General features: G+C 43.8%; 11 protein-coding genes across 11 annotated transcripts; 3 read left to right on the plus strand and 8 right to left on the minus strand.

The window, feature by feature from the left end:
• Position 1: 1 nt before the first annotated feature.
• Positions 2-1,909, plus strand: K450DRAFT_219520 (uncharacterized protein). Its single transcript, XM_051585380.1, has 6 exons — positions 2-439; positions 516-641; positions 717-844; positions 918-1,014; positions 1,080-1,342; positions 1,422-1,909. The coding sequence occupies exons 1-6, from the start codon at positions 312-314 to the stop codon at positions 1,697-1,699; spliced, it is 1,020 nt and encodes a 339-aa protein (XP_051449372.1). The 5' UTR covers positions 2-311; the 3' UTR covers positions 1,700-1,909.
• Positions 1,910-1,936: 27 nt separating this feature from the next.
• K450DRAFT_296501 (uncharacterized protein) lies at positions 1,937-2,816 on the minus strand (the record flags this gene model as incomplete). The annotated part of the gene is made up of 2 exons (XM_051593640.1): positions 1,937-2,155; positions 2,223-2,816. 2 exons carry the CDS (start codon positions 2,814-2,816, stop codon positions 1,937-1,939), a joined length of 813 nt encoding a protein of 270 aa, XP_051449373.1.
• Positions 2,817-4,156: 1,340 nt separating this feature from the next.
• Positions 4,157-5,091, minus strand: K450DRAFT_219526 (uncharacterized protein). Its single transcript, XM_051585381.1, has 2 exons — positions 4,827-5,091; positions 4,157-4,750 (listed from the first exon to the last, which is right to left on the minus strand). Exons 1-2 carry the CDS (start codon positions 5,062-5,064, stop codon positions 4,416-4,418), a joined length of 573 nt encoding a protein of 190 aa, XP_051449374.1. The 5' UTR covers positions 5,065-5,091; the 3' UTR covers positions 4,157-4,415.
• A 1,531-nt stretch (positions 5,092-6,622) lies between these two features.
• On the minus strand, positions 6,623-6,875 carry K450DRAFT_168415 (uncharacterized protein; the record flags this gene model as incomplete). The annotated part of the gene is made up of 2 exons (XM_051584075.1): positions 6,623-6,681; positions 6,752-6,875. Coding segments are annotated over 2 exons (183 nt in total), but the record flags the coding sequence as incomplete, so codon positions are not given.
• Positions 6,856-7,409, minus strand: K450DRAFT_219532 (uncharacterized protein). The gene is made up of 2 exons (XM_051585382.1): positions 6,968-7,409; positions 6,856-6,873 (listed from the first exon to the last, which is right to left on the minus strand). The coding sequence occupies exon 1, from the start codon at positions 7,381-7,383 to the stop codon at positions 7,045-7,047; it is 339 nt and encodes a 112-aa protein (XP_051449376.1). The 5' UTR covers positions 7,384-7,409; the 3' UTR covers positions 6,856-6,873; positions 6,968-7,044.
• A 306-nt stretch (positions 7,410-7,715) lies between these two features.
• Positions 7,716-9,848, minus strand: K450DRAFT_219535 (uncharacterized protein). The gene is made up of 7 exons (XM_051585383.1): positions 9,649-9,848; positions 9,250-9,545; positions 8,870-9,178; positions 8,658-8,813; positions 8,281-8,589; positions 8,076-8,219; positions 7,716-7,989 (listed from the first exon to the last, which is right to left on the minus strand). The coding sequence occupies exons 1-7, from the start codon at positions 9,789-9,791 to the stop codon at positions 7,781-7,783; spliced, it is 1,566 nt and encodes a 521-aa protein (XP_051449377.1). The 5' UTR covers positions 9,792-9,848; the 3' UTR covers positions 7,716-7,780.
• Positions 9,849-10,875: 1,027 nt separating this feature from the next.
• Positions 10,876-13,285, plus strand: K450DRAFT_219541 (uncharacterized protein). The gene is made up of 5 exons (XM_051585384.1): positions 10,876-11,196; positions 11,321-11,393; positions 11,482-11,658; positions 11,733-12,336; positions 12,432-13,285. Exons 1-5 carry the CDS (start codon positions 11,026-11,028, stop codon positions 13,270-13,272), a joined length of 1,866 nt encoding a protein of 621 aa, XP_051449378.1. The 5' UTR covers positions 10,876-11,025; the 3' UTR covers positions 13,273-13,285.
• A 412-nt stretch (positions 13,286-13,697) lies between these two features.
• K450DRAFT_219546 (uncharacterized protein) lies at positions 13,698-15,005 on the minus strand. The gene is made up of 2 exons (XM_051585385.1): positions 14,527-15,005; positions 13,698-14,387 (listed from the first exon to the last, which is right to left on the minus strand). The coding sequence occupies exons 1-2, from the start codon at positions 14,975-14,977 to the stop codon at positions 13,879-13,881; spliced, it is 960 nt and encodes a 319-aa protein (XP_051449379.1). The 5' UTR covers positions 14,978-15,005; the 3' UTR covers positions 13,698-13,878.
• An 84-nt stretch (positions 15,006-15,089) lies between these two features.
• K450DRAFT_276726 (uncharacterized protein) lies at positions 15,090-16,518 on the minus strand. The gene is made up of 4 exons (XM_051593241.1): positions 16,409-16,518; positions 16,249-16,339; positions 15,831-16,176; positions 15,090-15,757 (listed from the first exon to the last, which is right to left on the minus strand). The coding sequence occupies exons 1-4, from the start codon at positions 16,490-16,492 to the stop codon at positions 15,247-15,249; spliced, it is 1,032 nt and encodes a 343-aa protein (XP_051449380.1). The 5' UTR covers positions 16,493-16,518; the 3' UTR covers positions 15,090-15,246.
• An 869-nt stretch (positions 16,519-17,387) lies between these two features.
• K450DRAFT_219550 (uncharacterized protein) lies at positions 17,388-21,753 on the plus strand. Its single transcript, XM_051585386.1, has 7 exons — positions 17,388-18,019; positions 18,087-18,303; positions 18,388-18,561; positions 18,622-19,728; positions 19,801-20,662; positions 20,729-20,996; positions 21,080-21,753. Exons 1-7 carry the CDS (start codon positions 17,462-17,464, stop codon positions 21,260-21,262), a joined length of 3,369 nt encoding a protein of 1,122 aa, XP_051449381.1. The 5' UTR covers positions 17,388-17,461; the 3' UTR covers positions 21,263-21,753.
• Positions 21,281-22,809, minus strand: K450DRAFT_219558 (uncharacterized protein). The gene is made up of 6 exons (XM_051585387.1): positions 22,527-22,809; positions 22,247-22,456; positions 22,102-22,181; positions 21,977-22,042; positions 21,763-21,916; positions 21,281-21,692 (listed from the first exon to the last, which is right to left on the minus strand). The coding sequence occupies exons 1-6, from the start codon at positions 22,668-22,670 to the stop codon at positions 21,477-21,479; spliced, it is 870 nt and encodes a 289-aa protein (XP_051449382.1). The 5' UTR covers positions 22,671-22,809; the 3' UTR covers positions 21,281-21,476.
• Between the last annotated feature and the right edge of the window lie 262 nt (positions 22,810-23,071).

Genomic DNA, 23,071 nt, shown 5'->3' on the forward strand with positions numbered 1-23,071 from the left:
AAGTTGGCTGATGGAAATTTTGGTTGCGTCATTGGATCGTGTCAATTTTCCAGCGGTTGAAATCAATAGTGCCAGAATAGGTTGTATATTCTATCTGCTTGAGCAGATATGCAGACCATTAAACCACAATTCATCTTTGAGGAAAATAAGTTGTTTTATAATGACAATTGGTTTATGATAAAGCGAATTTTGTCTATGGATCTGTTGTTGGTAGCGTTGTGTTGTTGGATGCGAGTCTGCCACTGACTCTTAAATTGGCGGTCCGCCAGCTCTTTTTTCTCGTTTGTTCCAGCAGACGCGCAGCAGTCCTCATGTCAGCAAGCGATTTGTTCACCCAAGCTAACGAAGCATTTTTCGACGATGACTATGACGAAGCTCTATCCTTATACACCCAAGCAATAAAGCTTGAACCTGAGAATCCAGAATTCTATCTCAAACGGTAAGGCTGAGTGCCCCGTCCCTTCATTCCCTTTCAACGTCGTTCCGCGCAACTGAACCAAACCCACTGTTTTCAGCTGCATTGCATATGAGAAGGTCAAGAAAAATGACAAGGCGCTTGAGGATGCAAATAAAGCCATGGAGATCCTTGAAACCAAACAGGGCTCCAGAACTCAGCTAGCTAAGGCACATTTACGGCGAGGGTAAGCAATGCGACCACTCAAACGTATTACTAAGGGTAGCCAACATCGCTAATTTGGTATATTTGTGCATATTAGTATCTCACTCTATCATTCCAAGAAATACCATGAGGCTAAAAAGGATCTTATGGCATCCAAAGAGTTGAACGCTACGGAAAAGACTTTGGTGACTTGGATGCGTAGGGTGGATGATGAGTTGGCCAAACGTAAGTAAAGAAAGGATTTAGGAGTATGCCAAAAAATTCATTTGCCTTGTACTTAGAGATGCAAAAATTTCAGTTCCACAGCAATCACCTGTGGCAGAGGAACCAAAGCCAACAGTGGCGCAACCCAGTCCAGCGGCCGATGTGGGGACACCAATTCAAGAGAGAGCAAGGTACGAAATTAAAGTTACCACTTGTTGCATTTTAAGAAAGTTCATAATTAATATTGGAAATGTAGGCATGATTGGTTTCAAAATGATGATTTTATCATCTTGGAAATTTTCATCAAGAGCGTCAAGAAGGAGGCTATTGATGTTGGATTCCATGAGCGGTCCTTGTCGGTGACCATCAAAATGCCTAATGGATCAGATTACTCTTTAGAGTTGGATCCTCTGACCCACGAGATTGATCCAAGTCAAAGCAAGTTTGTACCATTGTCAACCAAGGTTGAGATCAAGCTGAAGAAGAAAGTGTCTGGCATTAAGTGGGGAATGCTGGAAGGTGAAGAAGTGGTTTCTCGTAAGTGTTGTCAGCGACTATATTGAATGAATGGCGACATTAAAGCTTACTGGCTCTATAGAAACCATTGCGGCGCCGTGGACCTCAACCAAACGACGGGACTGGAGTTCATTGGAAAAAGAGTTTACGGATGAACAAGACAAAGCAGAAGGCGATCAGGCGCTCAATGCTCTTTTCCAAAGTATATACGGTAATGCTGACGACGATGCCAAACGTGCTATGATGAAGAGTTTTGTAGAGAGCAATGGAACTTGCCTTTCCACCAATTGGAACGAAGTGTCTCAAGCACAGGTTGAGACCAAGCCTCCGGAAGGCATGATCGCCAAGAAGGTGAGCTAAGCAAGTGATAAGGTGACAAAAAGATATCAAGTGACTAATCGCTGATGTGATGTTGTAGTATTCTTGAAATAACTTGCATTTACCGAACTCGCCGGCTCACTTTTTGGACATTTGAACGGCAGCAGGTTTAGATCGGACCACATGTAAACTGACACTCTCACGAAATAAAAACGAACCAATGTTTTGAGATATGTATAAAATATATATTACATTATAATGGGAAAAAAATAGGTGGTGTTAACAGTTGGAAGGCTGCCACATTACCATCATTTGGGTATCGCTTTCGTGGGCAGTGTTCAGTTTGTTATACGTTTTGGCGTTGATCAAGATGCTGTTGTTACTTTGCGGGATGAAAGAGTCCACTACCACAGCGACCACTCGAGCGTCACTGGTGGGGCTTGTCAGTAGAACGCAACTGTAGCAGGAAATAAAACCTGGGTCAACCATATTCAATGGCTGCAAGGAACGTTAGAACTTCAATGCAGCTTAAAAAAAAGGTCACACCGCCTGTCATTCAACTTACAAATGCTACACCGTCATCTACCGTGGGATTGCTGCAGGTTGTCAGCTTGGTCAAATCAGGCATAACCTCTATTGCATACGGAACTTCCGTCGGATCCATGAACCTGCCTGCTGGAATGGTTGGCATCAGTGTGATTTCAGCTGCATTGGTTGACTCAGGCATAGCTTGTGAGACGGTGGTTGGATTCGTACTATTCCACCTGGACGTTCCACTGTACCTATGTCGGACGGAGGAAGCTGCAGACTCGATTCCTGTTATGACAAATACACCAGCGATAAATCCTCCCATGATGATGGTAAGAGCCGCCAGCAGCCATTCTTTCATTTTGTTACGCACATTTCGTTTGCGACTTTTGCTTCGTTTCAGTTTGGTTGCAGTGCCCACCGTTATGGGCAAGTCAAGTTTGGTATCAACATTGAACGGGCTAGAGGGAACTCGATGTAACATTGATAGCCGTTTGATTCTTGTCATGAGATTGGGTGGTCGCTGTGGGGGTTGGAGATCGCCATAGTTACCCCCCAATGTGTTAGATAAGGAGGACTGACTTGATAATGAGGATGCGCTAGGTGAGCGATGGATGGGCACAGCTTCCATATCGCTGTATGTTGATTTATAATGAGTAACTAATGGAGGATGCTTTTATGGTCAAGAGGCGCGATCGGGTTCTTGATGAGAGCCTCTTCCTTGCTTATGGGGTCTGTGTAAAACCAAATGAAGAGAGGTGACAAACAGTGGAGAGAGAAAAAAAAATGAGGATTAACAAACAAGGTATTGGGCCCACCTCAAGTTAATATCTAAACGAGACTCAATCAACTTGGGGATGACATAGTTTGGAATAATGGGCTCAACGCATAGAAAATCTCGAATCCAACCAACATTTTTACTCCCAGACATGAGAGAAATTGATATCGGGAACTGGAACGGCTCCCTCTGTCTGTCTTGATCACTTTTCAATTTTTCTGCTGCCGCCTGAGTATCGTTGATCCCCGCATCTTTCTACCAGGGATTGACAATTTAGGGTCGTACAATCCAGATGCTGAGAAATGGGGTTTCCAATAGGTTTTGCCTTCGTTGTTTATAGTGAAGATCTTCGGACTCATCAAATCAGGAAATTGCGACGTCGTACACTGGAGTTAATATATTGAATGCTCTGAACGAACGAGTCAGTTTGCATGTAAGTTATCCAGCTGAATATTCGGGTCTTAGAATTCTGAACGTAAAGCGCAAATTGGTAAGCGACATTTGATGATCGTCAAATGGTATACAACTGATACACTATTTGAGTGCAACGAAGGAACTATCCTCTTTCAGGGGTACATCTGAACGATAAGGGGCAGAGCAGTCTGTCAATGTCGGTGGCATCGGTCGATTCGGGTCCTCGCAGTACGAGACGAAAGAGGTAGTCGAAACCCATCGGTCAAAGTTCATTTTGCAAAATTTCGTTCAACTTAGAGGATAGCAAAATGGCCTTACTAGACTGTATATAGATGAGCAAAGAATGGGGAAAGATCCATATTATCGTTTATTCGACTCAAAACAGTAACGTGCACCGCACAGGTTATTCGGCAGATTAGACCTCGACCATTTTTATGAGCTGACAATTCATGCGCCACCACACTTCCGTAGTCACTTTGGTGGAGAAACGCTTTGTGTGAGACGATAAACGCAATGTGCATTACTCTAAAACAATGATCTAGATGATGCCTCCACTGGGAGGCGTTGTACCTTTGCACGCTGAGGGCAGGCAGGTATCATCACAAGTTATGTTTGCAAAATATGGCGTATTCACTGCTTCCAGACCGCCTAACCATAGCCCCCTTCAACTTTCCTAATACTCAATTAATCATCATAAAAACGGTTTTCATTTTGCGTAGGTATAAGGTTAATCAGATAAATATATACAAAAGATGTGGGAGCTTGCATGTAAAGTTGTAAAAAATGTGGGGAATATACACATAATTCAGAGAAAAAACACGTTTCCTCTTGAACATAAAGAACATAGAAATGAGCAGAAAATATCTATATAAGGTGGTATTGGCGTGAGGGTATATACAAATTCTATGTGACAAAGAGGAGGATAGTCTGGAGCGTAGGGGAGCGCTGTCGATCATGTGACATGTGTCGGAGGTTCATCCCAATATTTTGGTCGTAGATCTCACTCACGTTGGCTGGAACGGTACGGTCATAGTGAGATCACCTGTCCAGTTGGGAGGAGGAAGAAGGTGCGGTTTGCAGTTCAGATATTTTTCGATCCAGTTGCTTCAAAGCGCGATCGAGCTGGCGTACTTGCACCATCAGATCGTCATATGCTGTTCCTAGCTCTCGATCGAGTTCATCCAACTGTTGCTCATTGGCGCCTTGGAAAGGGGTTACCAAAAAGGCGTTCTGGAGTGAATCCAAGACAATGTGGATACTAGCCCAACTATCTTGCAAGTATCCAAGGTCGTTTTCTAAAGCAGACACTGCTTCTATCTTTGGGTCACTGGGAACATGTTCCAGTTTTGGGGATTTTGTAAAATCATCTGAGTCTGTCAGGCACCAAGTCAGTTCAATGCTACGGGGCAAACTTTTTTTAATGCAGACTCCGCGTGTCATTTTGCTTACCTTGAGATTGATCAGTACGTTTTCTTTTACGAGGGGCGCTGGAGGTCGTCACGGTGGAAACTAAAGAAGGCTCCGAGAAGCTTGGAGTAGGTGGCTCGGAGTCAAAGAGCGAACCAAGATCAGAACTTGACAGGTAATAAACGTCGAGTGGTACGTAGTCGTGTGGTATGTAATGCACACTATAGGGATTGATATCGAAAATCGAGTTGCTTGGAGGGTAGAGAAGAGAACAGTCCATAGGACAAGAGAGAGAGAGAGAGAGAAGGTTTTAAATGATTTTAAAAATGAAAGTTTGTTGAATTTGGTCCCTGGTTTAAATAGTAGAGCATACACAATTGTTTGACCCTTTTTTTTTTTTTTTATTTTGTACCAAGAGAAAAAAAAATTATGCGAGTGCAGTTTCAAGGAACGCACATCGCGCCACACCAAGCGAGCTATAACAGCATCGGATGCCAAAATGGGATGCTTCCGGTCTCCTGTAACTACCATATACGGTTGAATACCGTAGACACCACAGTGTACGGGCGGTATTATAAACACCCAAGCAATCCTTGGCGCCATGCTTTACCCCGAGAATGAGGCTGGTGGTTACGCAAAACCCTCAGATCTTCATACCAAACAAGGGAGACAACCGACCCTGGTTCCCCCATTTGTTCAGCGACGGTGTTCCTTCGGCAGCCCAAAAATGGATGCCATTTAGCATTGGTAATACTTGTATCACAGTTGAAGAATTCCCAACTTGTCATAAAGAAAATTCTCCATGTACGTACCTGTCGGTTGGGCAAGACAAGACGAAACGCGGAATGCGAGCATGGGCATACAGAGAAGAAACGTGGGTGTGATAGAATGAATGCATTGCATTGCAGACCAGTTCCGTTCAGTGCCATGACAATTTTAACCTTGACATCATCCATATGCGACCGCTCGTACGACATAGCTTGAGTGTTCTTTTCTTTCTTCTTCTCTTTCCGAGAAGCCGCGGGTCATGTTTTTTTTGATCGGGCGCTTAAACGAGAGTGCGCAAATTTTTTTTTTTTTTTTTTGCTTTTGTGAGCGTCCAATTCAAACAATGAGAAATTCTCAGCGATTTTGTCCTTGGTGGGGGATTACAAGCCATGCCTCCCTAATTGAATGGCTGGTGATATATCCTTCCTTCTTTCCCCCTGGAGAATGAAAAAAAAACCAGCCTGGAATACCTCACGCCATCCTTTGGCTCCTGAATTCATTCCCCTTTGTTTCTACCCTGATGGCTAGTGGCTAGTATGGGCCACAATTCAGGCACGCCACAAACTGCGCATAATGCGGAAAACCAAACTGGTTTCCATATGTGGACAAATATTTGTTAGTCGTAATTCTACTTCATCCATCCAGAAAGGAGATAAAACTGCCAACAGGTTTGTTGTACCAAACATTCAGAAACACAATGGATCAAAAATAAAATGTTCTGAATTGGGAAAAAAATATCAACACACTGAATAATTTTATCTAAGTATACATGTACAAAAGCGGGTTGGAGTTCTTGGCAACTGAATGAGCGGTTTTGCTTCTATCACTACACACGGTGGATACCCAATGCTCCTCATTCATACTCATGAACGGTACTACCACCTAGGATGGTGCAATTTTAATGGGCCCTAGGTTTTTTTTTGTTCGCTTGGTTTTCACTTGTGTCGAGTGGGCGATCGCGCGATTTGGAACTTTTCAAGTCCGACAAAGGATCTTGAGGCTTCTTGTTGGGGAACTGTCATGAAAGTTAAGATTCGTCATAGGAGAACGTTGCACCAACTGCTACGTTACTATACCTTATTCTGATAGTCCTTCAGTCTTTTAAATAGAAGAACATGAGGCTCTGGTGCTAAAATGGTTTAAGTCATTCGGGTCAGCAGCTGAAAAAAATGACGTTTTATGCACGCAGATTCACATACCATGAACCATATAGTGTACCCAACCATACGATTGCTTCACGCCAAGAGATCGCCATTCATCATCAGCTAGTATGCCACTGTGAGGAATCCATTGTGCAATTTCTTTCGGGAGTGTGACGTGCCTAAGGAGGAATGGCCAGGGATTTTTTTTTAAGTTAACTGTCCTGAAAAAAGCTTCTCATTTCCATCCTAAGCGTGCTGATCCGTTCTACATACCGGTACTCATATTCATCATCTTGGTCCGTAACAAATATTGCCAATTCTGTCGGTTAGCTCCTTGCGAAAAATAAATCCTAATCGCCCGTGCCGTATTGACACTTACCGTAATAGTAGTTTGAGTATCCTATCCGTTCTTCGTGTTCTGCGATATCCTTTGCCCTTTGTTCCTCTTCCTCCAACCTCTCTCGTTCAAGCTCATTCTCTTTCTCAGCTGCTGTCTTTCGTTCCCTTTTCTCCTTGTGTTCTGGTGGTGGGCGTCGTGACAGCACGGGTTTCGCTTCTGGTTCAGCCGGTTGCTGTTTGATCGCGGGTGCCATGGTAGCCTTGAATACATCTCTTGTCCTCTCAACATGGGCCCGAGGTGGACGATCATCGTTTTTGGAAGTGATTTTGTGGTGCGTTGATTCTGCCATGGAATGGTAATGAACGCGCAATGGGGAAAAAAAATAATCGAAAGGGTTGGTAAGACGCGTTGGCGCTTTTGCTACCGTTGAATTTGAAATATACCATAAAAACATTTTACGTCATCACCCGCCTTTCACTCAAATTGATACCATCAACGACGTGAGAGCACGCAATAGCTAAAACGTGTTGGCAATACATGCGTGGGTATACAGCCTGCGTTACCCAGGAATACAATATGTTTGCATATTCTTAGCTATCCTATCTTCTATTCTTCGCTTTAAAGGTATGCACGCCAAGCAACCCACGTTTTGATCCTTTTGTTTCATCGCCTTTTAAGCACTTTGAGTGTAAACATCATGCTATCTTTTTTTCCCTATCATTTTTTATTATTATTTTTGAAATAGCTTAGTCGTCCGAGAGTTCAATCGAAAAGCTGGTGATTTGAGGTAGATAGGCACACGCACTTAGATCAAGTACGTGGATGTCCCCAAAGTAAGATTTTCCATCATAGCCACCAAAAAGAATCAATCGGGAGTCGTACAAGACCACGGTGTGATACCCTCTAGGAGTTGGGCCAATCCCGTGAATGCTTCGAGTCTCCCAGCTCATGGTCACTAAGCATACAGAAGATACACATTAGAGCTTCAATCGATGGAAGCCACAAAAAAAAAGAGACTGATCATGAAGGGCGTGGACTTACCCAAGTTGAGCAGCAACACATCAGATGAATACTGCTTGCCATCATGGCCACCGATCACAAATAGATAAGACCCCACGCGTGTGGATGTATGAGATAAACGGGGTATAGAGCGATCCAGTTCCATAGTGTACCAGGCATTTTTGGCTATAAAGAATGACTGTGTGAGTAAGAGTTCAAGCGTTCGAATCGATTACACCACACTTACTCAAATCACAAACATGAACGTCGCTAAAGCATTCATGTCCGTCACTTCCACCAAACACCACCAATTTATCTCCTACCAGATTGGCGGTATGATAGCCGCGAGGTACAGGAACTTGACCGGCGGGTAATAAATTTTGCCATCGTAAATTTGCAGGGTCCATCAAGTCCAGGGCAAACAAATCACTAAGGGCGTGCGCACCGTCGCCTCCTCCAAACACATACAGCTTGTCGTTCCAAACAAAAGTGCTGTGTGCTCGACGTGCAGATGGACTTTCACCAGAAACCGTTGGAATAGACCAGGTTAAACTCTCTGTGAGAAGGGTTGGTGTAAGCGAAAAGAAAAGTCTCTGGGGGGGGGTTGGAAGGGGTCCCACTCACCTGTATCCAGTACATAGAGGTCATTATAATAAACTGGTCCCTCCCCTCCACCAAAAACGAAAATCTTTCTTTGCTTTGCATAATAGGTTGCAGAGTGTGCACGACAAGGAGGCGGTGGATCGCCATGGGTCCTTGGTTTTGACCATGTAAACGTGTCTACAAAGACGTCAGATTTGATCTCGCATACATTATGCAAAGCGTTCGTCGCTTACCGAGTTCTAGTATATATAAGGCATTGAAACACCCTTTATGGTCCGATCCCCCAAATACAAACATCAATTCGCCGACCATGACACTCGTGTGAGCGCGGATAGGCTTTGGAGCCTTTCCGTAAGTCCCTGGTCTGGACCAATACATTGATGGTGCTGGCGCAGGGGGGACATTGGCAACGCTAGCCGAAAACTCATCAATAGACTTCTTTCTACTGCGTGAGTGAGCTAGCTTCCCCGAATCCTCTTTCTTCGAACTGCGATGATGATGATGGCTTTTGCCACCATTTCGTTCTGAGGTGGAAAACTTGTCTATTTGTAATAGGTAAGCTACAACGTGGTACACCATGAAACAGTTAGATTATTCTCACAAATGAACGTACCTCGAAAAGAATCGGATGTAGATGTTTTTCTTGTCATGGTAGTGGTTTTAAATGAGCTGGGCGGCGAGGTGTAGGATGATGCAGGGGACATGGCTAAATTGATAGACCGAGTAGGTGTGGCAGCAATGGTTGTGTTAAGGTTAGATACGGGTGTCGGGCTACTGTTGGAGCTGAAGGTATGGCGAACAGGACTGGCTCGTTCTTCTGACGAGGAGCTAAAGTCCTCTTTTGTTGGAGTGGACGGTAAGGTGGGTGACTCTGGCTCAGCAAATGCATTATGCGGAACTTCCCCGGGGCTGAGACCATAGCGAAACGACAAAATAAATAGAGGCGAAGCAAAGGATTTTTTTTTATAAATATGCACGACGCTACCAAATATTGCAGTGGTTGGTGCCTTACCTCAGAATGCTTTGTAATGACATCAAGGTTAGAGATGATGACTCGGAGTAGTTACGCTCTGTCTTTCCGACGGGAATGGCAATGGGGGTGATGACTGGAGACAGTCCATGTTTATTTGTACCAGGAGTGCTAGATTCTGACATGGGCTCGGCTGCATTAATGAATGGGGAAGGAAAAAGGATCGAAAGAAAGAACCAGGGCTCACCTCCACTGTGTTTTTAACTTTTTTGAACACTTGACCTATTTGCTGGCTGGCTGGCTAGCTCTAGGGTTCCACACGCGGCTGACCTTGGTTACGCCCGCTATGACGGTGTAACCCTCGATCATCCTCAGTGGATTTCAATAAAGAACAATGGCCACCGTCATACATAGAGGCCTTCATCCACTGTGATAGGAACTAGTTGTTTCAAACCACATTTTGCTTGGGTGGTTGCAGCCATGCCATGGGCTGTGCTCCAATGGTATTCAAGTACAGGCTATTTTAACATGGATAGATCACAAACTGAGAAAAAGACGTTGAATCCAACAACCGAAAGACGTGCTTGGGGGTTTTTTCATCATGACATACCTGCAGTGACCCAAATACGGGACGAGGCCAAGTCAGTCAGTCCAGTTCATGCCTGTCTGCTGTGGTTCAGCGCACGGACCAGCACACTACCATAACCAGCAACCAATCTGCCTCTTTCAGATCATACCAAACACACTCCTGAGTTGTTGCAAAAGCAGTAGGAAACATGCCTAAATGAGGTTGGACGGAGGGTGGTCAAAGGTATGTGATGAACATCCTTGGCTTGGTTGAAAGGGTACGTGATGATTCGGTCATCACATGGTGTTGGATACTTTTTGCATGACTCTTAATATGTTTTAATACCAAAGAGAAAACATCCGAATAGGAAAATTGTATGTCTGTTTTTCATTAGCAGGAGAGGCAGGAGATGCAAAGGGAAGAGAAGGGAATCCATCGAAGAATGTCAGTATGATGAAAAGGGGAGGGTTGGTTTGAGGGCAAGGGCCAAGGCAGGGATGACGGTAGATTTGAACATAGAGACTCTCCTTCCTACCTACGGAAATTTTTGACTACGCTTCCCTGTCTCTACGATCCACAAACTCTTCTCAAACATCCACATCTTTTTTCTTCTCCCTTATATTTTTTATTCTTGCGCACCTTGTTCCGCTTTTCTCTCTTTTCTCTCTCGTCCAGTCTCGAATCCAACCTCTTTCATATTTCACCCTTTATCCTCTTTTTATTCTACGATTCTTCTCTCTTTTCTCTTTGCTACCACGACCTGTTCAAAGGGGAGATTCATTACATTACTTGCTCTCATTAGCAAAGCTGCGATCAGTTTGACCTCATTTTAAACAAGACTCCGCAACCTAATGTATAAATCCGGCTCTCCCATTCAAACCACTGGTCAAAACTTGGTGGGTCTATGGCGGCCGTCATTCACCAGGGTCGATAACAAGCTGTATATTTTTGGTGGAGGTGGTCAGGTCACGACGGATTTGCACGCTCTTGATTTAGTCGACATGCGATGGTCAACCGTTCAGGTATATTATTTTTGTATTTCCCTATGGTCAAGCCCAAACCCCCCCATTCCCCTTGAAATATGAAGCTCGCATCCGTGACAGTCACATTGATGGGTTTTTTTTTTATTTGATCCCATTTCCCCAGACAAAAGGCACTCCACCCAAGAAGCGCTATGGTCATACTGCTGTGTTATGGCGACACTATATCATCATATTTGGTGAGTTGGATCTCTTCGGTATGGTTAAAAATTCAACTGGCTAATCTTTAATACCCTACCCCCCCAAAAAAAAAATCCGCTGAAACAGGCGGCTGCAAAGAAACCCAAGACTACTGCAACGATGTCCACGTATTTGACGTTCAAAAAAATACCTGGATATCACCAGAAATAAGAGGCGACCTTCCAGCTGCTCGCTACCTTCATTCTGCTGCCGTATATAACAACAAGATGTTTGTTTATGGTGGATTTGCTAAAAATCCCGAATGTAACATGTCGTTTTCTGAGTCAAATGGCCTTTGTTTGGCCCAACATGTCAACTAACCTTACTTGACCCATTAGGCACGTATGTTTTGGACGAATTGAGTATATTGGACCTGGAAACTTTTACGTGGTCAAATCGACATGCTATACCACCTCGTTACAATCACTCTTGCACTCTCATAGGGCACAAAATGTACATTTTTGGTGGAAAAGACGAACATGGCAACACCGTGTCGGACTTATTTACCATCAACCTGAATACTCCGTCTTACACCCCGCATCATGTATTAGGCCCTCATTCACTTTCCGGCAATTCCATGGTACTCCTCAAAAGTCAACATTTCTGTGAAGCTCTTTGCGGGAAATTGCTAGTGTTTGGTCGATATTTGACAGGAGAGACGACAAACAATGGAAATGGATCGAGTTGTAACGCAAAGTCAGTTTATGGATTGTGGATGCTAGACTTGGACACCCTAGAATGGTCCAAACAAGAATGCAATGCCTACTTTGATGTTGGTGGATGGAACTACTTTACAGTCATTGATGAACCAGTGGGCGGATACCAGTCACCGTCAGCCATGCTAATGGATAGCGACGACGATCAATCGCAAGCGGCTACCAAGAATTTGTTGTTCTTGGGGAACACCGATCCCTTCAGACCCCAGGGGTACGATCACTTTAGGTAAGCATCATACATTGGGTTCTCATTTTCGCTCAATTTGTCTAATTCAATCCTCCCCGCACCCCCAATCGACTTTCTATCATTACGAATTTTAGGGATGCTCTCATGATTAACAGCGAATGCTTGGGATTATACGACATTCCACCACCACAGTATTCCTTGGAGTTTGCTCAACTATTAAATGACCCAGAACTTTCCGACTTTGTCATTGAACCTGCTGATGGTCCAGAAATTCATGTACATCAAGTGATATTGATGGCCCGATGGCCACATTTCCGCAACATTCACAAATCAGGCATGATTGAAGCAACTCAGCGTCATTTACAAATACCAGAACCGCATGCGGTTGTTCTCGCCTTGTTGCGATACTTCTACAGCGATTGCTTGGATGATGCTGAACCATGGGAAATTGTAGCTGACGTACTCGTTCTGGCAAACATGTACATATTAACTAGACTGAAGAAAATTTGCTGCGAACGCCTGTACCGTCGACATTTGACCGTCGAGACATGTGGCCATATCTTTGAACGAGCGATCTTTGCCCAAGAACCTGGACTGAAAGCCCTGGTGTTGGAATTTATGTTTGCCAACTATGGAGCAGTCCTCAAGAGCAATGTTCTTGTCTCTATGAGCCCTCAAGCCAAGGATGAATTTCTGGAAGCCGTGCCACAAGAGGCTGTTCTTGAAGTCAGCAAAGGTCGAGCTGCTGCCACTATCCTTGCCGCGTCTACCGTAGTCACCAATCCAAGTCAGACCTCTTCACCTGCTTCTTCAGCTGATAGCGCAGCTGCTGCCTCCAATCCTTCGTCCAATACTACAGTATCCAGTGGAGGCTTTGTCTCCCTGTCAAGAAGTGTCACCGCAGGCAGCCTCTCCATAAGCAGTGGAGGAGGAATGGATTTGAGTGGCATGAATGGAATGAGCGTCGGCGTATAGGGGGTTTTCTTTGCATCCACCATGTTTATATATTGCGCACTTCTTTACTGTACTGCCTGACAGCCCTTCCCAACCTCTCTTCTTCCTTTCCTTTCTGCATGATTCTCCTACCGCTTTGCTTGCGAGGCGAGGTCAAGCCTGATTGAAAATGAACTTTTGTATCATAAACATCTATGTCGGCTACCCCGTTCAACTCTTTCAACCCCCTCACACACGTTTTCCTTTTTTCAATATATATACGCATGGCCTGCCCCGCCGCCCTTTTACTTTAGCTTCTACTGCACATTTCCCTTCTTTAAACCCCAAACCTTGTGGATCTGCCTTTCTTTCTCACACTCTTTTTTCGTCCGCCGTAATAATTCTGCTTACCTAGGGAGGATCAAACAATTGTACTAAAACACTTATTTTTTTTTTTTTTTTTCTTTCCCAATAATAATGGCAATATTATTATTAACAGTACAAGAAGGGCATATATTGCTTTGGTAATGAGGGGTTTGCTTGCTTAAAATTTGGACTAGTATCCAGTGAGGGACTCGTAAATAAAAATTCCGAAGAAATAATAAGAGAATATATTTAACAATTGCTTGCTTTGTCTTGCTGCTATAATTACCAAGCAGCTGTATCATCTGCAACTTGCATGAGCATATTATATTTTGGAGAAGCGGCTGCAACGCTGGACACTGACGCATGACGACTTTTCGAGATTTCATCTGGATCGTCGTCTTCTTCCGATTCGTCCTCTCGTTCACTGCTCAAGGATGGCGTGTATCCATTCATCAATCCATAGCCAGGACCACCGCTGGAAATGGTCAACGTAAGTTCCTCATCATCCAGATGAGCTATAGGGTTTGGCTTGATTTCATAGGGTGTAGGGATCGTTTCCGTAGTTCGTTTGACGATGGTTTCAATTGACATGGATTTCGGTAGGGTATATGGCTGGAGTGTATCAGAGGGTTGGGTTTCGACAGGTGGTTGCGCTGCAATGGGTCGTAGAATATTGTACAAGGTTGTGGCGCCTTTGGATTGCGGATTCTGAGCCCAATAGAGGATGGCAATCTTATAAATATTGTAGTAGGGCATGAGATCTTTTAGAAGTGATCCCCAATTATCCAACACTATCATGAGCAACGATTAGAATATTTGCAGTCCGTTCATCCGACCATGTCTGGTCAATGCGGGTTCGACTCTGATGGTTCCGTCAAGAAACACCCCCACCACCTATTTTTACATTTAAATACCCCGCCCCGCCCTCACCTTGTAATGACCCATACAGCAGCCAATATGTCAACCACGATTTTAATTCATCAATATTTGCCTCTTCCGGTGACTTTGCTTCTGCTTGTCGTATGAGCTTGAGGCACCGCCAAGTAGGGTAGGCAACCCCTAGTGTGTTGATCATAAGATAAGACGATCTCCGATACAGGCGTCGAACTACCAGAGCAAGAGCCGCCGTGGAGACAGTAAATAATCCAATGGGATGCACACCTTTGCGCAACAAGAAACGAGTGAAGCGGGAGCATGCGTAGAATGATTCTAGTTGCTTGATTCGTGTCACGGTCATATCATCAATGGGTCGTGTTATGAACATCAAGTTGATGGGTGCCATCTTTTCCAAGTTCATTATGGTGTTGTGAACAGCAGTGGATGTCGCATAACATGCTGTGTCATCGGCCACCGATCTAGTGGCGACAGCTGCCCTCTTCATTTTAGTGTAGGTCAAAGGAAAAAAAAAAGGTCAGTAGGGTTGAAATTTTCCATTTTCATGTGCACCGTGAGGTTTTTCCATCTCAGCCCAAAAAGATTCATTCTTCAACTGTGGTAAAAGTGCTTTATAGTGATACATTGTATGAGGGTTGTTTTACAAAGGGTTATCGTAGAAAATAATGAGGTGTTTTCTGTGTGCAGCAGCATCTCCCAGGAATACACAAAGGTATGTTTGAAAAGCCTTCCAATTGTCACATGGTGCTTGTATCACTAGGACTGTTTGTGGTAGGCTCTAGCAAAGGTAACAACCATGTATTCGCACACTGTGTGCATTTGACTGTATGCAGTCGATATCAGGTGTTGTTGTATCAGTTCGGCTTGGAGATGTATGATGTATGCTGCCGTAGCCAGTGTCACCAGCGTCGCTATATAGATAGCAAATGTAAGGGCTACCATTTTGGCCAGCAGCATGATAGCCTCATAAGGTCGTAATGAGAGTCGAAGTCGTTCAGCGTAGATTGGAAGGAGGGATTGGGAGAGGATGCTGACATCCTGATAAGAGAGGGAGGAGAGGAGGGATGTGCCAGAGTATTGCACTACTTGTCGTAAGTGTAAGCTCACTTCTAGGTATGAGCAAAAGTGTCGATATTGATCGTCTGTTACGAACAACTTGAAATCTATTTGCTGTAAAAATTGCCGTTCAAGTCGATTGATTGCTTCGCATGTATAATATCCACCAGTGTTGTAGGACCATTCAGCATTACTCCATGTTACATCTGCACTGGAAGCACCGACATAAAAGCTTTAATACGTCTGACATATGCTGTCGTTTCATTCGGTAAGGGATTACTTACAGGTATTTATCCGCAATGACGATGGATGCCATAAACAAATCTCTAGTGCTCCAGCCTTCAGCTGGATTAACTCTTGATAGGTTCGTAGAGACGTCATCCAATTTTCTCTGTCGCAATGGCCGTTTCGATTTGTGGTGGAAAAAAGTATCGACATACCACAGACTAATGACCAAGGATGTACAAGATATGCGTGCCATATTTAAAGTTTTCCGAATGAAATTGATGTCTGACTGTAGTTCTTGCATAATATCGAAGTCTCCCTTTTCAACGCCAATGGTAGGTGCTACGAAAAATTTTAAGTAAGAGTGTCCACTGATCATAGTGGCAATGAGGGTGGCTGTCAAGTCTATGGAAAAAGGGTCAGCTTCCAGCTACTGCATGAAGGTAAGAAAGTGGCAACGAAAAGGGATTTTCTTACCAACGAGATCGAGTGGTATTCTTGTATGTTCGCCTTCCATACCCACATTCTTAACGTCTTCCAAAAATTGTCGGTAAGCTGAGAACTGTGCCTATAGACGGTGTGAGCTCGGTTATAGCGGCGACTCAAGTTGGAGGGGATAGTGCTTTGGGATTCTTACCGAACGGTCTGTCAAAGCCTTCACTCTGTCTTTTTGAGACTGTTCCTTTCGTATTGCAGATCTGCTCACAGATTTACGCTTCATCTGGATGGGGTTTCGTTGGGGTTCAGTTGAAAGCCTTTCGGGCAAGCCCAGAAAAGTGCCTACCTAGAATAATTGGTCATGTGATACATCGACAATTGCAGTCACATGAAAATGGCTGTAAGTCGCCTTTGTCGATCAATTCAAACCAATATCAACCAGTAGAAGCTATATCTCGCATATATCTATTGAAAGATACAACTAACAGATGAGTTTAGAAAAGGTTTAAAAACTGTATCTCTTACACGTTTTTATTGAACTACTGGCAATGAATGGTTCTACCTATTGTTAACAGCGACAAATATTGATACTTACATTTCATTAACATCACTTTCCTCGACAGCTGTTATATCAAGTGTTTTGATTTGATAATTTCTTAGGGAAATTTCTTAAGATAAGAATCAAGTATCAAAAAATAAGCTTTCCTGTGTCAGTTAACTTTTTGTTCAGGAACTGACGACTTGCACTTCGTCATGTTACCAATTACCTCAAAGGAACTCCATAAATAAGCACCGACAACGCTACTTGGTTTAATAATAAGCAATCTATTGAATAGAGATATGTGGAAGCCGAGCTAGTTCTCCTTATACCTTATGTCTGTTGATTCCTTTCCCTACTTCGTTTGATATAGCATTTGATATAGTCTACACAAGCAATGTATTACGCCGTCGATATCTTCTAACCTCAATATGAATAGAATATTAATGTTAACACAAGGAAGTGTACCAGCCAAAAACCTCCCAACTTTTTTTCCCTCGCAAAGTAGAAAAGTCATAAATATTCATCACGACAGCAAAATTTCGACGTGGCCGAAGTACAGACGAGAATTTGGTCTCGTGACTTTAGGCAGTGAGGCAGAGTGAGTGCAAACTGGGAGGGAACAAAAAAGAGAGAAAAAGAAGAATCCCTCATTTACCCAACAAAGTTCGGAAAGCGCCAGTCAGAAGCGTCAATGCATAGCCACTGCCTGCAATGAAGCCCAGTTTTCGACTAAAAGTTCTATTGCTTTGGTCCACAGCCGTTACTCTTCTTGGCTTTTCGAATGCAGCTATCCATGAAAAAGCACTCCGTAACAGCAATGCAAACAATAACCAGCTTCCACAACGAAGCAACAACAAAGGATACATTAATACTGGTGGACGATCTACTTTCCGAGAATCAAAACTGATTCTCGTTTCCACTTTGGATGGTTCCATCATTGCCATGGACAAATTTGAAGAATATGTCTACTGGACCTTAAAAGGAGGTCCCAACGGCGAACTTCTGAAAACTGAAAGCTACTTTCATACCGAGAACACTAGCCAGAACCAGAGTCCAGAATTTGATTACGACGATATCTTTGCTGATACAGTTGGAGATGATTACGAAGATGATGACGAAAGAGATATGTGGAGTGATCTCCCGCCCGACATTGCTCCTCTTGTCGATATGGGTGAAAACGATGTCCCTTCCCCAAGCGATATTTTCTATATTGTCGAACCAAAAGACAATGGAACTATTTATCTTTACCAAAATGGTCAGAAGTTGACGGTAAGTACCAAGAATCCATTCATGACAAATCAATGGCATGCCTTGTCTAACCTTTAAAAATGTTCAGCAACTTCCCTTGTCGATAAAGGAAATGGTCGATAAAGCACCTGCTAAATTTGACGACGATACCGTTTATGTTGGAAGCAAATCTACAAAGCTTATTGCTGTGGATCCTCGAAACGGTCATATTCGCAACAAGTTTGATATGGATAATGCAGGAGATGCTTTCATCATCGCTTCGCAACACCGCCTTCCTTCAGACACTTTATTCATTGGTAGAGTTGGTATGGGTTATACTATTTATTTGATTCACCAACGACAGCTTCTTTGTTTGCTCAATGGCTGATTTCTTTCCATTGATATACCAGATTACCGACTGGAGATTTTCAACCCAGCGAAAAAGTTCCGTTGGAACGTTAGCTACAGTGAATACGTTCCTAATTCTTTTGACTTGGACATCGATATGCTGAGAAAAACTCCATCATCGTTTTATGTTGCTCCAGGAGCATCAGGAGAGATAACTGCAATAGATCTCATTAAAGGTATACATATCCTCTATATCAACAACGGTATGGCCAGTTTCTAATTGTTTTTGTATTTAGGAAATGTTCTTTGGTCAAGACAACTTCCATACCCAGCCGTCGATGTTTTTGATGTTTACTCTCGACCTGATGATACACTCTCCATTGTTAAACAGCTTGTTCCTCAATTGCCGGGTACAGGTCAAATTGGAGAACTTCTTTCAAATCGTGTTCCTGCTAAGACGGCCTACGTTGGGAACTACAATGGTTACATATTCGCAATGTCAACAGATAATTTCCCATTAGTTCAACTTGCCAAAGCTCATGGTAGCAATACAAATTACCCACTCTTAGAGTCTGGTCGAAAACATGAGGAATATGCTGGCGGTTCCGGTGACGGTCCTTCTCAGCATAAAGTTTACACTCGGCCAGAATCAGACGATCATTTGTACGACCCAACACCAGACACTAGGTGTCGTATTGACAATCCAGATTTTTTGGCTTGTATGCGAGGACTACACGGCGTGAAGAGACTAGAAGCTTCAGGAGCTAGAGGCCGGCTCGACCCCGGCGACAATACTTTGGAAAACCAATCCGGAAGGTTCCAACCACCAGTAACTCATGAACCTGGCGACAAATGGAAACTCGATGGCGCACAAATAGCTAAACCAGGAACGTTCCAAGATGGTGTGGGGAAGTATTGGAAAGCAGTTTTCCTATTCATTCTCAGTTTCTTTTACTTGAAGCGAAAGTACTTGCAAGACATTTGCAAACTGTACTGCGAACCAATGATCAAGCAATACGTACTGCCAGTTGTCAATCCTTATCTTGATGCCTACCGACGACAACGCACAGTTGAGGACGTTGATAGTGATGGCGGCAAATCTGACAAGAAGAGCAGGAAAAGTAATCGAGGTCGGAAAAAGAGCAAAGAAGCGTCTACATCGGAGGCATTGAATCCACAAGCAAATAGCACAGCCATTGATATTCATTCCCAACAGCAAGCAAATGGTGATCGTTCCGTCACATTCGCACACGACACTAAGCACGAAGATGGAGACAACCATACCATTGTTGACTTCTCCAACGAAACAGCCACCAAATTTTCTAATTCCCAGTTGCCTTATGGGTTCACAAAGTCAACACCATTGGTTTCTAGCGCTTTAAATGTTACTGAGATTATCCTTGGTGAGTGCAGATATTGCGTGTTTTATTCATCTCTGAATGTCCTTTAACATATTTGATTTGATCTGCTATAAGGTTATGGCAGCCACGGTACCATTGTTTACAAAGGAACCTTCGACGGTCGTGATGTAGCTGTCAAGCGATTATTGGTAGATTTTTATGACATTGCATCCCAAGAAGTTCGCCTCCTTCAAGAAAGTGACGATCATCCCAATGTTATTCGGTATTACTTCAAAGAAGAAAGGGAGCGATTCTTGTATATTGCTTTGGAGCTTTGTTATGGCTCTTTGTACGACTATATTGAAAAATCCAGCATTGTCACTGACCTTCATCTGCTCGATACGGTCAATCCAGCCAAGATACTGTACCAGATGATTTCTGGGTTGCACCATTTGCATAGTTTGAAGATCGTACATCGCGACATCAAGCCGCAAAACATTTTGATCGCTCCTGCCAAAACTAAGCCTGGACAGCCCAAGAACTCTTCCAACGTGCGCGTTATGATATCCGACTTTGGTTTGTGTAAAAAACTCGATGCAGACCAAAGCAGCTTCCACAATACCACTGCTTCAGCGGCTGGCACCATTGGCTGGCGCGCTCCTGAACTATTATCTGGGCAGGCTTCCTCTGGTTCAGGCAGTGGCCATTCCAACAACAGCATACCTGGCCAAGATAAATCCGCATCGTCATTGTCATCCACTACGGATACTTTAATTGGCACTGTACGTGTTACTCGCGCCATTGATATCTTTTCAGCAGGCTGTCTATTCTACTACGTCCTTAGCCAAGGCGAACACCCTTTTGGAGACAAGTTTTCACGTGAAGTGAATATCCTCAAGAATCAATACAATCTCGATCGTTTGGAAGATTTGGGCGACAATGCCATTGAGGCAAAGGATTTGATTGAGCGCATGATTTCAGCCAATCCAAAGGACAGGTAAATATAATTTAAGTTGTGTTCGAGTGTTTTCGTTGATCATCTAACATTGGAGGACGTACGCAGACCTTCCGCAGAACAAATTATGATTCATCCATACTTTTGGAACAATACCCAACGTCTTGCTTTCTTGCAAGATGCCTCTGACCGGTTTGAAATAGAAGAGCGAAATCCTCCATCACCGTTATTGCAAGCTTTGGAAGCAAATGCACCACAAGTAGTTGGTCGTGACTGGTACAAGCGCTTAGACAGGGTTGTGGTCAATGATCTAGGAAAGTTTAGAAAATACGATGCCGGAAGCATTCGAGATTTATTACGAGCCCTTCGCAATAAGGTAAGAATTGAGGCTAAAGAAAAGAAAAAATAGCCATTGAGGCTATTGTAACGTCTAAATTCTAATCTTTGATCCTGTTCAAGAAACATCACTACCAAGATCTGGCGGAACCTGTCAAACGTGCATTTGGCGAGCCTCCAGATGATTATCTCCACTACTTTACTTCTAGGTTCCCGTACTTGCTATTACACGTCTATTACATTGTAGCAGAAGACGAATGGCTTCGTGGGGAAACAATGTTTAAAGAATACTTTCAGCTTCACTGAGCTTTAGGGCTCGAAAACACTTGTACATTATATCCAGTTCATCCCCCTCTCAATTCAAATCACCCCTTATGTGCAGAACCATCTTCTTGTGTTTCAATTTGTTTGTGTCTAGTAACCGCATTGAACGTTTTCTATTATATTACTAGTGCAATAAGGCTTTTGCTCTATATCTACAATGGATGTACCGAATCAAATAAACCTTTAATCCACTACTCTATTTCTCGGGAAGAACGCCGTTGAAGTGGACTTTGACAACGTCATCTAAATCCTCCATTTCTCCCAAACATTTTTCGACCATCTCTTGTACTTCCTCATCCGTGACTTCCACTGTGGTCGTTGGGACGTAGGTAGCTGCCATTTCATCGACTTCGTAGCCATGTTCTTTGATTTTCTGGGTCACAGCATTTAAATTGGTGAACTCGCAGATGACCTAAAAAATGATGTGCGGTTAGGGACCATGTGGCAGCCTATCAGATCAATGTTCCGCATCGGTTTCTTACTTCTATAGATTCATCCTCAAGCTCTTGCATATCTTCTGCGCCAGCATCAATGGCTGCATCCATCATATCCTCTACTGAGGACCCGGTCTGACCCGCGCGGAACTGAACTCGGCCCTTCTTTTCAAACATCCACGAAACGGTAGATATGGATCCACTGTTCTCAACATCGTTAGACACAGCGGTTCATCTCATTTTAACACTGGTGCTTACTTACCCTAGTCTATTCAAAATCTCTTTGACTTCCTTGATGGTTCGGGCTCGTTTATCCGTCACCGTTTCACTGTCCATGCACAATCAGAAAGCGTCAAGGCAGATGAGCTCTCGAGACGAATGACTTACATAATCATAGCTACACCGCCAGGGCCATAGCCTTCGTAAATGACATCCTCAAGGTTATCGGATGAGGATTTTGACGTTGCCTTTTAGAGACACACAAGGTGAGAAATGGATCATTGTGTGCTGTTCCGACTATGAAGGCTCGTACCTTTTTAATCGCTACGTCAACGCTATCTTTTGGCATCATGGCATGCTTAGCCTTGCTCAGTGCCGCAGCCAAGCGGCCATTCACAGTTGCATCCGCTCCGCCTGCCTTGATGGCGGACAAGATCTCGAGGGAAATCTTTGAAAACAATTTGCCCCGTTTCGCGTCTTTAGCACCTTTGGTATGCTTTACTTTACTCCATTTGTTGTGACCCTAATTATCGGCCATTCAGTGCTCTATTGGTATGGCATAGTACGGTGCTTTCTTTCATAGTGTGACTTACAGCAAAGCGTAGTTGTTCGAATTGCAGAGTTGCCAGCGGCGTTGGGCGAATGAGTCTGGATCTAGTAGCGGTTATAGAGGGAGTAAGAAGCCCTGGTCGCTGCAGACAAGAGCGGGCAACACGAACACAATGGTGGGGCAGCATTTGGTGACAAAATTGTTTTTTAAAGGGTTGCAAGGACAACTTGTACAAAATTTTGGGAGTGCGGGATAAAGAAATAAAGTGAGTGGCTGTCTACGATAAATAACGAGGAGGGGTATGGCGGATATTCTCTGGTATAAATATGTGCTTGCACATAGTATGGAGGAGAGAGGGGGTAGAGGATGCTGTCTCGGCCGGGAGATAGGTACATTGTTAAAGGAAGGGAATAAAAAAATGCTCTAAACGAAAAATGACGGTGAGGGGGGGGGATTATTTGCCTTCTAAGCTTTTACGATAGCCTGAAGATCGTTGCCGCACAAAGTGTTGCGGTGATGGTGACCGAGTGGAAGTGGCAGTAGATGGCGATAAAACCGCAGGTGAAGATGATCGATTGCTGGGTCGAG

This window comes from Umbelopsis ramanniana, assembly GCF_025399195.1.
Source record: "Umbelopsis ramanniana AG unplaced genomic scaffold K450scaffold_2, whole genome shotgun sequence".
NCBI lineage: Eukaryota > Fungi > Mucoromycota > Umbelopsidomycetes > Umbelopsidales > Umbelopsidaceae > Umbelopsis > Umbelopsis ramanniana.

Coding starts and splice junctions, on each gene's coding strand:
- K450DRAFT_219520 (XM_051585380.1), top strand. CDS start 312: ATGTCAGCAAGCGATTTGTTCACCCAAGCTAACGAAGCATTTTTCGAC. Junction 440..515: donor CCAGAATTCTATCTCAAACG/GTAAGGCTGAGT, acceptor CACTGTTTTCAG/CTGCATTGCATATGAGAAGG. Junction 642..716: donor AAGGCACATTTACGGCGAGG/GTAAGCAATGCG, acceptor TGTGCATATTAG/TATCTCACTCTATCATTCCA.
- K450DRAFT_219526 (XM_051585381.1), bottom strand. CDS start 5,064: ATGGACTGTTCTCTTCTCTACCCTCCAAGCAACTCGATTTTCGATATC. Junction 4,751..4,826: donor ACGTACTGATCAATCTCAAG/GTAAGCAAAATG, acceptor GGTGCCTGACAG/ACTCAGATGATTTTACAAAA.
- K450DRAFT_219532 (XM_051585382.1), bottom strand. CDS start 7,383: ATGGCAGAATCAACGCACCACAAAATCACTTCCAAAAACGATGATCGT.
- K450DRAFT_219535 (XM_051585383.1), bottom strand. CDS start 9,791: ATGTCAGAATCTAGCACTCCTGGTACAAATAAACATGGACTGTCTCCA. Junction 8,220..8,280: donor CGTTCATGTTTGTGATTTGA/GTAAGTGTGGTG, acceptor CATTCTTTATAG/CCAAAAATGCCTGGTACACT. Junction 7,990..8,075: donor TGTGTTGCTGCTCAACTTGG/GTAAGTCCACGC, acceptor CTGTATGCTTAG/TGACCATGAGCTGGGAGACT.
- K450DRAFT_219541 (XM_051585384.1), top strand. CDS start 11,026: ATGTATAAATCCGGCTCTCCCATTCAAACCACTGGTCAAAACTTGGTG. Junction 11,197..11,320: donor TGCGATGGTCAACCGTTCAG/GTATATTATTTT, acceptor CCATTTCCCCAG/ACAAAAGGCACTCCACCCAA. Junction 12,337..12,431: donor CAGGGGTACGATCACTTTAG/GTAAGCATCATA, acceptor TACGAATTTTAG/GGATGCTCTCATGATTAACA.
- K450DRAFT_219546 (XM_051585385.1), bottom strand. CDS start 14,977: ATGAAGAGGGCAGCTGTCGCCACTAGATCGGTGGCCGATGACACAGCA. Junction 14,388..14,526: donor GCTGTATGGGTCATTACAAG/GTGAGGGCGGGG, acceptor TGCTCATGATAG/TGTTGGATAATTGGGGATCA.
- K450DRAFT_276726 (XM_051593241.1), bottom strand. CDS start 16,492: ATGAAGCGTAAATCTGTGAGCAGATCTGCAATACGAAAGGAACAGTCT. Junction 16,340..16,408: donor AGGCTTTGACAGACCGTTCG/GTAAGAATCCCA, acceptor CACCGTCTATAG/GCACAGTTCTCAGCTTACCG. Junction 15,758..15,830: donor GTCATTGCGGATAAATACCT/GTAAGTAATCCC, acceptor CGGTGCTTCCAG/TGCAGATGTAACATGGAGTA.
- K450DRAFT_219550 (XM_051585386.1), top strand. CDS start 17,462: ATGAAGCCCAGTTTTCGACTAAAAGTTCTATTGCTTTGGTCCACAGCC. Junction 18,020..18,086: donor AAAATGGTCAGAAGTTGACG/GTAAGTACCAAG, acceptor AAAAATGTTCAG/CAACTTCCCTTGTCGATAAA. Junction 20,663..20,728: donor TCAGCCAATCCAAAGGACAG/GTAAATATAATT, acceptor GGACGTACGCAG/ACCTTCCGCAGAACAAATTA.
- K450DRAFT_219558 (XM_051585387.1), bottom strand. CDS start 22,670: ATGCTGCCCCACCATTGTGTTCGTGTTGCCCGCTCTTGTCTGCAGCGA. Junction 22,182..22,246: donor TTGACGTAGCGATTAAAAAG/GTACGAGCCTTC, acceptor TGTCTCTAAAAG/GCAACGTCAAAATCCTCATC. Junction 21,693..21,762: donor TTGAGGATGAATCTATAGAA/GTAAGAAACCGA, acceptor ATCATTTTTTAG/GTCATCTGCGAGTTCACCAA.